Below are 13953 nucleotides of genomic sequence, written 5' to 3' on the forward strand. Positions count from 1 at the left end.
AGCCACAGCTTCTCTGGGCAACCTGGGTGAGGGCCTTACCACCCTCACAAGGAAGAACTTGCTCCCAATACCCCATCTCACCCATCCTCTGGCAGTGGGAAGCCATTCCCCCTTGTCCTGTCACTCCAAGCCGTTGTCCCAAGTCCCTCTCCAGCTCTCCTGGAGTCCCTTTAGGCACTGGAAGGGACTCTAAGGTCTTCCAGGAGCCTTCTCTTCTCCAGGTGAACACCCCCAGCTCTCCCAGCCTGTCTCCATCAGAGACCATCTGTGTGTTTCACTCACCTTCACCAATCTTTGCAGTTTTATGAGACCAAACACTGTCTGTGGATCTGAGGTCACCCTGGGGAAGCACAATACATCCAATCAGAGATCTTTAGGAGGCTGCAAACATGCAAAATCCCCTCCAAACCCACTGTCATGGCTGTGTTGGATGAGAGAAGCTCAAAAGTCCAGCTTTTATAGTTCAACAGGTCTGCCTGCAGAAGAAAAATGAGGGAACCCTCTCCCACGGACACTGAGATGCTGCCAAGATGCAGAGCTCCAGGTGGGCAGAGGCAGGAGCTGCCCACATTTATTGCCCACCCATCTCACAGGAATTTCTGCACGTATTTGGTCCACCAAGCCAAAGGCACATGGTGGATGGACATTCCCAAGCCCATTCCTGAGCCAAAATGGGCTGGCAGCTGCCTGAAGGCTTTGCAGAGCAGCACGGGTCCCCAGAAGGGTGCAGAGCTGTATCCCCACAAGTGGGTATTTTAAATCCAAGTAAGCAGAAAGCCATGGATTAAACAATATAGACATTTTTATTTATCAAATTAAGATTTATGGCATCCAGAAACAAGAGAACATGAGCTGTGCAGGTGTCTGGGGATGGGCAGGGACAACAGCAAACAGCCAGTGCTGTTCAGGGGCTTCTCCAAAGCTTCATCTCAAACTCACAAGGATGAAAAAAGAAATTAAAAAAAATCCCAAACCTTCAGCAGCATCACAGGCTGAATCCCAAACCTGGATCACAGGCAGCAAAGACTGGTTTCACTGTGCAGTCAGCTTTTCTTGAAAGCCATCCCCAGGGAATGATTCCAGGCTGAAAGGAGGAGCAGCTGGAGATGGAACCCATCTGTGCCAGGGACACATTTCCAGGGCAACTCTGAACACCCATGTCCTTTCCCTGGGGGGAAAAACTCCCACCAGGGTTGTGAAATCTGGAAATCAAGCTGACCATGGACAATGGAGCAGGTCAGACCACACCTGTCCCTCCAGCACTAGGAATCATCCTCCACAAGATGGGTGGGAAAAGCAGAACCAACAAGACAGGCATTAGGCATCTTTCCCTGTGAGACAAGCAGATCTAGGCTATGTAATTGGGGAAGAAAAGGGAAAAATAAAAGCTTCACTAGTAGTGGAGCTCTCACATTGCTCCTCACCACCACTACTAAATGTTGGATTCCTAAATCCAGATTTTTTCATTAAAAAAAAAAATTCCACCAAAAAGCCACCAAAGCTAAAAACAATACATTAAGAACATTGATAGTTTGCTCTTAGGTTTTTCCTTTCATCTCCTTGCAGAAACAAGCCTCTTCCCAAATGCTCCACTTTGAAGACAGTTAACAGCTTCCAGAGCTCCTGGCTCTTCTTTTGTGCCAGCAGTGCACAGAAAGGAAGTGCAGAGACTTGAGCTCCCCAAAGTCCAGCTCAGCCAGATGAAGGTTTCAGGAGAGAGCCGAAGGCAAACACAGAGAGTCTCCAGACTGAGAGTCCACAAAAACTTGGGATCTTCCACCCAGAGGCTCAGATTAAGAAGATAATGTCATCAGACACCATAATCTGGTTGTCATCCTGCATGTGGGCCAAGGCCCCCTTCACCTCAGCCAGCGAGAAGGGCTCGGGGTTGTCGCGGTTGATGGACTCCATCACGTTCTTCAGACCCACAGACTGGGCGTGGGAAGCTTTGAAGACCTCCAGGAGAGCAGCCTTGAACGCTTTCAACCTGGTCAGAGGAGAAGTAATCACCCTTAGAGACCACACACAAGTCTTTCCCCTCCTTCCCAGCCCAGGATGCCTCAGCCCTTCCCCATTCCAGAAGCAGCACTCAGCAGGAAAGCCAAAACTGGAGCTGGGAGCACCACAGATGCATCTCCAGCAATGGGACAACAGCTTGGACCCACTGAGAGGGGTGGACATGCAGGGATAGACTCCTCTTCCAGCCCCCACTCACCTTAGCTCAGCCAACTCCACCTTCTTCCCTTCCCCAGTGGCCGAGGCTTCGGGCGTCTTTGGAGTGTGTGCCTGAACTGGAGCAGAAGGAAGAGTTACCTTCACCCTGCCTGGTGTCCAAGCACCCAGACAGCAAAAGCTCTTGGCCTCAGGATGGGGTGGGTGACACCAACCTGCCTCCCAATATTGCTATTTCTGCAGCACTTTGGAAGTGAGTGGAAAAGAATTAAACAGCAATAGAATCATGGAATGTCTTGGGTTGGAAGGGACTTGAAAGATCTTCTTGTTCCAATCCCCTGACATGGGTAGGGACAACTTCCACTAGACCACATTGCTCCAAGCCCTGTCCAACCTGGCCTGGAACACTCCCAGGGATGGGGCAGCCACAGCTTCTCTGGGCAATCTGTGCCAGGGCCTCCCCACCCTCACAGGGAAGATTTTCTTCCCAATATCCCATCTAACCCTGTTCCACACAGACAGGTTTATCTGGATTTGTGGCACTGGATGGTGGCTGCACCATGCCAGGGACCCCAGGAACAGCAGCATTGCTGCTCCCCAGGCTGTGCAGCCCCACCAGGGCTCAAGGCAGCAGCACCCTCAAGAGCCACATGCCACCAAAACCTGAGGGACTCACCCTGTGGCATCTCCTCCTCAGCGTCACTGAAGTCGTAGGGGTCGTAGGAGCCTTCTTCGCCTTCCGTGCGTGCCTTCTTCCTCCTGGGAGAGGGGACAGGTCAGCCCTGCTCCAGTTGAACTCCCAGAAAAAATGGAGTGCAGGAGTCCATCCCCTGAGTTTCTGGAGGTGTCTGTCCAGGAACTCACAGGGTACCTATGGCTCACAGGTAACCCACCCTCTGGCCACAGATCCTTGCCCATGGCACAGGACCTAGCTGGCACCAGTCCCAAGGGCTGTGGCTGTTATGGAATCACAGAATGGTTTGGCTTGGAAGGAACATTAAAGCTCATCTCGTTCCAACATTCTGCCACCTTCCAGTAGACCAGGCTGCTCCAAGCCCCATCCAACCTGGCCTTGAACATTTCCAGGGATTTTTCTGAGCACCTTGTGCCAGTGCTTCAAATCTTTGGACATGGCCATCCAGCCAGTTCCTTATCCATGAAATAATCATGTCCCTCTACTACAAACTGGGGGTGACGATCCACCTGGCTCAGCAAAATCTGGATTATTCCCCCAAGGCCAGCACTGCCTGTGGCAACCTCAGAAGGGGCTGATGCCCTTTGCATGACGTCCCTCCCTTGCTCTGGCTCCTACCTCCTTGTCCTGCGCTCCTCCTTGGGCTGTGACTCCTCATCCTCCTCCTTCTCAGTCTCTGAGTCCTCCTCCACCGGCTTTCTGCGCTTCTTCTCCTTCTCCAGCACCTGTGTGGCAAAGGCAGGATGGACCGAGCCTCATTTTCCACTCAAGTTGCTTTAGGGGACCAAACCCAAGGACCCAAGATCCCACCATGGTGGCCTCATCCCACACTATGTCCAGGAAAGGTCGCACCAGCAGCCCAGGGTGCTCAGCCTGCACCAAGCCCAACCTTTCCAATGAAAACCCCAGGATGCCCCAGGAGCAGAGGGACACCTTTCCCTCACCTTTTTGAAGTAGGCGAACTGCACCAGCTCCAAAGCTGCCTCAGCATCCTGCAGATCCACAGTCTTGTTCATCCTGGCCTTGGCATGGGCTGTGGAGAGGCGGATCAGGGTCTCCAGGGTCCGGGCTGTGATAGGGGAGGTCTGAGGAGAGAGAGGGAGGTGTCTCTGTGAGACTGACCCACACCACAGCATCCAAGGTGGGAAACACTCATAAAGGACACAGAGGAGTCTGTGCCTCAGTTTCCCTCCTCCTGGCCCAGCAGGGAGCTGCTCCCAGGGCTCACCCTGGCGATGTCCGAGTTCATCTGGCTCTGGCTGCGCAGGCGGGAATACTCCTCCGCTATGTAACTCGCCGCCTCCTCGGTCAGCACGGGCTTGATCATCTTGGCTACGTGGATGTACTTCCTCATGAACTGCATGCTGACGATCTTCTCCCTGTGATAACACACGTACACCTGTGTTCTCCAAGGCAGGGATGGGCTTTCCAACAACTTTTTTCCCACCCTTCAGGGGCATCCAGGTGTGTAGGGAATTCAGCTCCAGATGTTCCCCACCTTCCTGGCACAAGAGATCAAGCCCAGAGCAAGGCTCCCTTGGCATCCTGCCCACGTACCTCCCCCTGGACCATTGCTGGCAACGGCAATCAGTCACTGCCTGGATACTCAAGCCAAATCCATGAACCCACAGTGCTGGAAACCCCCAGAGAGCTCCAAGGGACATGGGATGAAGGACTCACTTGCGGCGGTTGGGCCCGTGCAGGAGGTCATCGTGTTTCTCATACACCTGGAGCTCCTGCTCCTCCTCCTGTGTGAAGTCAGGGTCATCCGTGGCCAGGATCTCCACAGCGCTGCCCAAAGGCATGGCTGGAGAGGGAAGTGTCACAGAGAACAGGCTTTTAGTCTCTGGAACAAATTCTAAAAGCCACCAAAACCAGTCCCCTGCAAAGGCAGAGGTGCTGAGCCCTAAGAGATGCCACCAAGGGGTGACAACCCACCAAGGAGGGAGACAGGAGCGAGCCAAGGTTACAAGGGACTCACCATCCCCGTCCTGCTCGTTGGGGTTGCGGTAGCGGTGCATCCGCAGGACGTGGTCCGAGATCTCCCTGTCCTGCTCGGGGTCCATCTGGTCCAGCACGATGAAGAGCAGGTCGAAGCGGGAGAGCAGAGAGTCCTGCAGGCCGATGTTCTCCATGGGCGTCTTGTACTGGTCATACTGTGGAAGGACGTGAGGGGTTACAGGAGACCCTCATGGGCCGGTCCTGGCTGCCAGGGAGGCTGGAGGGACCTCCTCTGGACAGGCCTGAAGGGATGGATAGGTGTCCTGGCAGCTGGACACCACACCAAAGCCAGCCTGCTGCAGCAGGTACAGCTACTTTTCCCCATCCTGCAAGGTGGCTGTAGCTCTCATTTCCAAGGAAAACAAGTATTTTTCATGATCCCAGATCAGACACCAAGACTGAGACTCATCACCAGGATGAGGGTCCAGTGCCCTGCCCCAGACACCCAGGCACAATCAAGATGAGGTGAGAAACCGCAGGAGACCTCTCCCCTCCAGGAGAGCCATGAGCACAAACAGACAACAAACTGACAAGGTCCCATGGATCCCAACCCCAGTAAGAACCAAGTCACCCAAGCTGGGTTTTCCCAGCTGCCTCCCCCCAGCATCCTGCCCCAGGGAGGGGACTGACAGCGGCACTCACCCGGCCGTAGACGGGGTTGGCGGCGGCCAGGACGCTGCAGCGGGAGTTGAGCCGGGCCTGGATCCCGGCCTTGGCGATGGTGACGCGGCCCTGCTCCATCACCTCGTGGATGGCCGTGCGGTCGATGTCAGACATCTTGTCGAACTCATCGATGCACACCACGCCCCGGTCGGCCAACACCATGGCTCCCGCTTCCAGGCGCCGCTCACCTGGGATGGGGCGGGAGAAAGGAGGGTCAGTCACCATCCAGCAGCCCCTACACACCTGCCTTGCCATCCCCATCCACCCTTGGGATGAGGGTAAGCCTCAAGGAGCAACCTTCAGGGTTGCCCATCTCCCGCCCAACTTGACAGCACAAAGGACACTCAGGATAAGAAGCAAGACCACAAGAAGGACAAAATCCAGGCTGCTGCTAGCCATGACATGGGAGACACAAAGTAGAAGAGGAGTAAAGAAGACCACCACCTAACAGAGGTGGAGAAAACATCCCAAAACACCACAACCATCACCATAAAGCTCCCAGGTGGAGCAAGTCCTACAAGTGCCACTGCAGAACGAACATTATAAAATCACTCAAGTTGGAAAAGACCTCCCAGATCATGGAGAACAGCAGCCCTGGATCTCATAGAGTCCCTCCCAGGTGGTAATAAGCACCACCCTGATGCTCCTCACCGGTCTCAGGGTCTGTGGTGACAGCAGCAGTCAGGCCAACGCCGGAGGAGCCCCTGCCCGTGGTGGGGATGGCCCTGGGTGCTGTGCTGAGCACGTACCGCAGCAGCTGGGACTTGGCCACAGAAGGGTCTCCTGAAATGGAAAACAGCACCTTTAACAACCACATAATCACCTGGATAACAACTGAATGTCATCTGGATGCCATGTCTAGTTTGGGGGTGCTCAGAGCACGGGCGGGTGGAGCGAAAAGGGGACAGAAGTGGGTTTGTTCACTCTTCAGAAAATAAGGTATCGGATGGTTTTCTTGCCATCATCAAGAGGATGGGAGGAAATATAGAAGATGGAGGCAGAATTTTGAGAGGTGATAGTGAGGGGTCGAGAGGCCAGGGGGACAGCTTGGAACACAAGAAATTCTGACTAGATGGTAGAAGAAATGTCCTTGAGGGTGGGCAACACTGGGATAGTGGCCCACAGAGTTTGTGGCACCCTCTATAATCACAAAATGGTTTGGGTTGGAGGAGATTTTAAAGAATTTCTTCCTAATATCTGATCTAACCCTGCCCTCTGGCAGTGGGAAGCCATTCTCCCTTGTCCCAAGTGCCTCTCCAGCTCTTTGGAGCCCCTTTAGGCTCTGGAAGGGGCTCTAAGGTCTCCCTAAAGCCTTCTTTTCTCCAGGCTGAACACCCTCAGCTCTCCCAGCCTGTCTCCAGAGCAGAGGGGTTCCAGCCCTGGGAGCATCTCCGTGGCCTCCTCTGGACCATTCTAACAGTCCACAACCTTCTTGTGCTGAGGGCTCCAGACCTGCAACACCCAGAGGTCCTGTCTAACCCCAGTTACTCCATGAAACTAAGTCTTAGAAATGTCCCTTCATCCCACCCCCTGACACCAACCAAGGGTGCCTTTGCCCAGCCCTTCCAGACCTATCAGCAAGATGTTGATGTCTCCTCGGATGCGGCTCCCGTTCTCCAGGATCTTCTCCACCCCTCCAAGCAGCATGCAGAGAATGGCCTTCTTGATGTACTCGTGCCCATGGATGCTGGGAGCCAGAGATCTGGCCAACTGGTCAAAGATATCCTAAGGCAGAAGAGGCAAAGCATGGCCCATCACATGGACTGCAGCAGGTAAGAACAAAGCAATATTTCAATAGAACATTTCAGCCCAAATTTCAGCTTATTCCTATCGTAGAGCCACACAGATGAAAATTATTTAGAAAGGAGAAGACCTTTGGTCAGAGTTTTCTTTCAGTGGGACTCTTCTGAAGTCCTGGATCATCCTGTCACTGTCACCCAAGCAAGCACTGAAAGCAGTGAGAGCAATGATTGCTCCTCTACACACTGTAGAGCAAAGCTCTGAGCATAAGACCAGGCTGGGGCAGTATCTCGCTCTGGTTTAGGGTTTGAAGCAGAAAGAGGTGCTTCTCCTGCAGCGGAAATTCCCTGGAAACCAGCTGGCAGGGTCATGACACAGCAGAGCTGCCAGCAGGAAGGATGCTCTGCCCTGCTAGCAGCACAGAAGCAGCAACAAAAACAACAAGATCTGATCACAGCCTGAGCAGAAAACTCAAAGAAAACAAGCTGGAAAATGCAGCAACGTTGCCAAGAGGGTTGAAGAGTTACTTGCAACCCAACACTCTTCTTAGCCACATGCCAAGCTGCTCTGGCCAAAACTTCATGCCCAGACACAAGCCTGCCTTCCAGATGTGAGACCCAAATACCTTGGAGCGGCTCTTGCTGAATCTCTTGATCTTGGCCACATCAGCAGCAGAGTAGAGAGGCCGCACGTCTTTGCTCATCTGCTTCACGTGGCAGGCGATGAGGATAGTCCTGGAGAAGGGACACAGCTGTGGTCAGGTCTGCAAACCCCAAAAAGACTCCAGAGAACTTCCACTTGCTCTAGGAAGCCCTGGAGGGGGGTGGGAAGCTTCAAGAGCTGTAGCCCCCTCGATCTGACTGTGCTGTGCCACCAGAGAAGCAGCTTTAAGAGCATCCAATCCCCTCTGGGCACAGATGGAAGTCACAGCTACACACTGTGAGGAGAGACCTCATCACAGGCTGCAGCTTCCTCACAACTGGGTAGTCAAGGGGCAGGCACTGATCTCTGCTCTGTGACCAGTGACAGGACTTGAGAGAATGGCTGGAGCTTTGTCAGAGGAGGTTTAGGCTGGATATTGGGAAAAGGTTCTTCACCCAGAGAGTTGTTGGGCATGGAACAGGCTCCCCAGGGCAGTGGTCATTGCCCTAAGCCATGGCCCTAAGCCAGAGCTCAAGAAGTGTTTGGACAACACTCCTGGTGGGATTGTTGGGCCTGTCCTGTGCAGGGCCAGGAGCTGGACTCAGTGATCCTCGTGGGTCTCTTCCAATGCAGAATATTCTTTGATTCTGAGGCTGATGCTCAAGAATCAAGGTGCAAACCACTCCCAAGTGATTCAAGCCACTGTTTGCCCCAGCTCAGGGATGGCCACCTGGCTGTCCTCGGTCTCACCTTCCAGAGATGTGACCCGACCAAACAGGGTGGGAGAGCTCAAGTCCAAAGAAGGCTCACCTGAAAGTCCCCGAGGTGTATCCCCCTTTCTTCCCTGGCAGACAGCGGTATGTCCCCACCACCTGGATACGGTCCCCAGGCTTCACTTTGTCCACCAGGTCATCATCCAGAACCACATCCACCGAGCGTGGCAGCTGCCCTGCCGGGGCCTTCTCAGGCATCTCCTGGATGGTGATGGTCTGGTGGTCCTTGTAGACTGAGAGGCCAAACTCTGTCTCCAGGGGGTTGTTCTCTTCATCCTAAAAAGCAGGAACCCCAATAAAAAGATTAGCACCACTTTTCAGGAACACAGGGAGAAGAAGTGAGTCAGGTAAGCAGGAGGAAGACAGGCATCACCCAACACGCACATGACTGCTGGAAAGGGCTGTTTTAGCAGGACTGAAGGCTGGGCTTCACCAGCTGACACATTCTCCCCAGAGGAACCTGCTGATGCTTCCCACAAGGCTAATTCCCCTCACCTTTGTAGGGTAGATGGCACTGGATGGGAAGGCATCCAGGGAGGTCATGTCCGTGTATCGGCGCTCAATTGTCTTTTTGGTGGCTGGGCAATAATGGACACTCCGGACGATCTTTGGACGAACTAGAGAGCCTGAGGTTGGAAAACAAAGGAGTCAGAGGCTGGGATGTCCCTCCCTTCTGTCAGCAGAGAGTCCTCAGCAGAATCTCCAACACTAAACTGCACGTGGGTCACAATCCCCTGTCAACCATGGACAGGATTTGCTGAGCTCAAAGACCAACCCAACACCCACGACCTTCTGCCAAGCCCCCTGTTCCCTGGCCCAGAGTGCCAGGACACAGAATCACAGAAGGCTTGGGTTGGAAGGGACCTGAAAGACCTCTGGGCAAAGGCCTCGCCACCCTCATAGGGAAGAATTTCTTCCTAAGATCCAATCTAAATCTACCCTCTTTCAGTATAAAGCCATCCCCCCCTTGTCCTGTCACTCCACGTCCTTCTCAAAAGCCCCTCTCCACGCCATGACTCCTGGAGGGCTCCAGCTCTTCCACAGCAAACACCTGGTCCCACCAGCCCTGAGTTGTCCCCCAGTCTCACACTTTGTCACGATGCCCTCCACACAGACGATGCAGCTGAGGAAAGAGGCCGTCAGTGTCCGTGGGGACACGTGCTTGGAGCCAAAGCTGCCCTCCAGCCCGATGTAGAAGTCCTCGTACTGCTTGGCGTAGGTGGCGTCCACGGAGGCAACGAAATCCTTCAGGGCCCGCTGGAAGGCCATCAGCTCCTCAAAGGCATGGCTCAAGAGCCTGCAACACAGGGAGGTGACAATGCAGATGGATCAGCCCCTCCTGCCCTCCTCCTCAGCACTTGTCCCATTTCCCCCACGTGCTCCACAAGTAGGGAAACACCTTAAAGTCCATCACAGCTCTGTGCGAGGTCCACTGGCACCACATTCAGAAGATGAACAAATCCAAGTGCATCTGGGAAATTTCACATGTCCCGTGGGCAAGCCTGATCAAAAATATCCCTAAGCATCCTAAACAAGGCTGAGGGAGCTGTGGGTGTCCTGCCTAGAGAAGAGAAGGCTCCAAGGAGACCTTAGAGCCCCTTACAGTGCCTAAAGGGGCTCCAAGGGAGGTGGAGAGGAACTTGGACAAGGGCCTGGAGGGACAGAACAAGAGGGAATGGCTTCCCACTGAGATAGGACAGGGTTACATGGGATATTGGGAAGAAATTCTTCCCTGGGAGGGTGGTGATGCCCTGGAAAGGTTGCCCAGAGAAACTGTGGCTGCCCCAATCCTGGAAGTGTCCAAGGCCAGGTTGGACTGGGTCTAACCAACCTGGTCTAGTAGAAGGTGTCCCTCCCCATGGCAGGGAGGCTGGAACCAGATGAGCTTTAATGTCCCAACCCGAGTCATTCCATGATTTATATCATATAACCGCCTCCAGTTTGCTGCAAAAGCTTTTTGCCAAAATTCTAAGTTTACAAGCTTGGAAGGGATGGGTCTCGTGGGGGAAAAGAGCAGGTGCACCTTTTCCACGGGATCTGGCGCACAGGACAAAGTTTGGCCCTTCCCTGCCACAATAGACCTGCAAAACCAGAGCTGGAGCTACCTCTCAGGTAGGTGCCACCCCTGCCCACCCCCACCTGTTGGCTCTCCTCTCGTTCTTCCGCCGCAGGTCGTTGATGTTGACGAGGAGCCGGCACTGGTTGTCACTGATCATGTCCCGGACCTTGCCTTGGTAAATCCCTTGGTCTTCCTGCAAGTGGCAGCGGGGGAACGACACAAAAAATCCAACTCATTTTGCATTCCCGCCTGTGTGAGACACCCCCCAGGAGCGATTCCTGCACAGTTTGACTCCCTTTATTCCCTGACATGGCAACACAGGGACCAAGTGATCCCCCACCTCTGGAGGTACATGTGGGGATGAAGGGGGGGCACAGGGACCAGATACTGCCCAACCCCCGGGGGGGATGAAGGGGAGGGTGAGGGGTACAGGGACCAAATGCTCTCCAACACCGAGAGGACATATTTGGGGGGGAGGGGTAGGCACATAGGGACCAGGTACTCTCTAACCCCCCCGGGGGTACATAGTGGGGGCGGGGGGGTCATAGGGACCAAGTGCTGCTCAGTCTCAGGGGTTCAAGGAGGTCGGGGGGCGGAGGCACCAAGTACTTCCCAACCCCGAGGATTCAAGGGGGTGGGGGACATAGGGACCAGGTGCTCCCCATCCCCGGGACTACATATTGGAAGGGGCACAGGAACCAGGTGCTCCCTAATGCTGGGGGGTCTATAGAGGGGCCAGGTGTTCCCTACCCCCGAGGGGTACATATTGTGGGCGGGGAGAGCATTGGGACCAAGTGCTGCCCAATCTCAGGGGTTCAAGGGGCAAAGGGACCAGGTGCTCCCTGATCCTGGGGGAGTCTATAGGTGGAGGCAAAGGGACCAGGTGTTCCCCACCCCCGAGGGGTACATATGGGGGGGGGGGAAAGGGGGGGAAAGAGGGCGAGCACACGGACCAGGGGGTTCCCAGCCCCAGAGGGCACAGAGAGGGTGCAGCACCCGCGTCTCCCAGCTCGTCTCACCTCATCATCCAGGAAATCGAGGTAGTCGCGCTGCGCCTCGCGCAGCTCCGCATCCTCCAGCCCGCCCGCCGGCTCCGCCATGCTGTGGCCGCTCGGGGGGAGATCTCGCCGCCGCCGCTTCTGCTGCTGCCGCTGCTACAGGGGAAGGCGTTGATAGCCGAAGAGAGCCGGACTGGCCCCGCAGCGCCGCGATCCTACCCCGCAATGGGAGAGCCCCGATCTTCACCCCCCCTTGCAGGCGCCGCGCTCCCGTTTGGCGCCAAACAGGGGCCCTTTCCCGCCACCACGCGGGAAATCCGCCCCGCGGCGCTGCTGATTGGTCGGCACCGCCACGCACCAGCCAATGGGACAGCGGAAGAGTCCGTAGGGGAGTGATGGACAGGAGCTAGAACCTATCAGAGAGTGGAGGGCGGGACGAGGGGCCGCGGTTCGGGGCGGGGGAACTGGGACCGGGGCAACGGGGAGGTCCCAGCTCGGTTCTGAGGATCCGGCCCCTGCTTTTGGAAGTTACCGACCGCCTGAAAATGCTACTTTATTTAAGAAAAAAAAATAAAATAAAAAAAAGCGCTAACCCGAAAACAACAACAACAGCAACAACAAAACAAAACAAAACAAAAAAAAACCGAAAGAAGATAACAAACAAATAAAACCCCAACAAAAAATAGGTTTTGGCGGGTTTTTTAGTAATATATTTTGGAGAGCGCCATTTCCGGGTGTCTTCTCCCCATACGGGCTGCGTGGGGGTCTCTTTTCTCTTTAACACGGCCCGATGTGACTCCAGGAGCTTGGGGATGAACACATAAAAGCGACAAGTCCTGTGGTATTCCTAATGACAAAGGTGATTTTGGGTGTGTTTTAGAATCACAGAATAGTTTGGATTGGAAGGAAACTTAGAAGCTCATCCCATTCCAACCCCCTGCAGGGCCACCTCCCATATCTCAGGTTGCTCCAAGCCCCATCCAACCTAGCCTTGAACACTTCCAGGGATGGGGCAGCCACAGCTTCTCTGGGCAACCTGTGCCAGGGCCTCACCACCCTCCCAGCCAAGAATTTCTTCCCAAAATCTATTTTAAACCTGCCCTTTGTCCGTGGGCACCCTTTGTTCCATCACTATCTTCTCGTGTATAAAGTCCCTCTCCCTCCTTTTTCCAAGGCCCCATTAAGTCTTCTGAGAGGTTTTTGTAGGCAGAAATCAAAGGGGAAGTGGAGACAGTGGTGCCCGCTGGGTACAGGGAAACCTCTGCTCCCCCTTAAAACAGCATTTTGGTATCCCTTAAAAATCTTTATCTAAACTCTGTTTAAAAATAGAAAAAGAATAAAAAGCTTGACAAAAATATTTCAATCAGCAGGGCATGCTGGGCACCCAAGCTTGGCATGTTCCCTGGATACTGGAGCTAACAGCAGTTTATCCAGGGAAATACTGGAAATAAATATTCACCCAGGGTCTGCTGGGCTGTGCAAACGCTGAGGCACAACATTCCCAGTGCCTGACCTCTCCGGAGGGAGCAGCTGCGATTCGTGCTTCGGAAGAGGAGCAGGAAACAGCCTCTGCCCTATTTCCCATTTTCTCTTTGTGTGCCTGGATCAAGTCGATCCTTGGAAATGTTGCTGGTAACACTGTGGCCAGTTCAGGATATGTGTGGCTCAAGTCCTGGGTATTTGTCCCACTTATGAGAGACTTTTTTTCACGTTGTTTTGAATCAAAGTGAAAGTTCAAGAGTTTCCCTTTTAGGCCTTTGGGCCCTTCCCTGGAATAATTTCATGGATTATTAAGTCTGGCAGGTTGGCAGGAATGAAGGATCTTGTGCTCTCTTGCTGTTTTGTTTTTTTCTTTTTTCATTTTTCTTTTTTTCCCCCTTTCCTTTTTCTTTTCCTTTTTCTTTTTATTTTCCTTTTGCTTTTCATTGTCCCTATTTTTTCCCCCTGTCATGTCCCAAGTTTCTCTCCTAGCTCCAGAGATGCTCCCTGCAGCTGGAATACCCTCCCCACCTGTGCACACTCAGCAGCACCTATTTCCCTACACCTTCCCCTGATTTCCTGGAGATTCCTTGTTTTTATGAGTGGAGGAAGCACAAAGAAGAGTGAACAGAGAAAAACTTTGCCCCTGCCACAGAGATAGAGAGATATGTAGATAAAGATTTTTTTATTATATATATATTTATATTATGTATTTTATATATTTATATTATG

The 13953-nt window shown here is 53.7% G+C and overlaps 1 protein-coding gene across 1 annotated transcript; it reads right to left on the bottom strand.

Annotated features, from left to right (window-relative positions):
- Window positions 1-825: 825 nt before the first annotated feature.
- On the bottom strand, window positions 826-12011 carry MCM3 (minichromosome maintenance complex component 3). Its single transcript, XM_017812996.1, has 17 exons — window positions 11764-12011; window positions 10825-10937; window positions 9774-9982; window positions 9181-9311; window positions 8723-8961; window positions 7896-8004; window positions 7102-7255; window positions 6182-6313; window positions 5510-5718; window positions 4848-5022; window positions 4547-4673; window positions 4095-4245; window positions 3811-3951; window positions 3485-3591; window positions 2849-2931; window positions 2216-2291; window positions 826-1987 (listed from the first exon to the last, which is right to left on the bottom strand). The coding sequence occupies exons 1-17, from the start codon at window positions 11842-11844 to the stop codon at window positions 1789-1791; spliced, it is 2436 nt and encodes an 811-aa protein (XP_017668485.1). The 5' UTR covers window positions 11845-12011; the 3' UTR covers window positions 826-1788.
- Between the last annotated feature and the right edge of the window lie 1942 nt (window positions 12012-13953).

Source organism: Lepidothrix coronata, unplaced genomic scaffold, assembly GCF_001604755.1.
Source record: "Lepidothrix coronata isolate B3197 unplaced genomic scaffold, Lepidothrix_coronata-1.0 Scaffold39, whole genome shotgun sequence".
NCBI classification, from domain to species: domain Eukaryota; kingdom Metazoa; phylum Chordata; class Aves; order Passeriformes; family Pipridae; genus Lepidothrix; species Lepidothrix coronata.

Bases quoted from the DNA above. Each gene is read 5' to 3' on its own strand.
- MCM3 (XM_017812996.1), bottom strand. From the start codon at position 11,844: ATGGCGGAGCCGGCGGGCGGGCTGGAGGATGCGGAGCTGCGCGAGGCG. The intron at 4,674-4,847 runs GTGAGTCCCTTG...TTCCCTCTCCAG, and splicing joins CAACGAGCAGGACGGGGATG to CCATGCCTTTGGGCAGCGCT. The intron at 2,292-2,848 runs GTGAGTCCCTCA...CTTCTGCTCCAG, and splicing joins TGAGGAGGAGATGCCACAGG to TTCAGGCACACACTCCAAAG.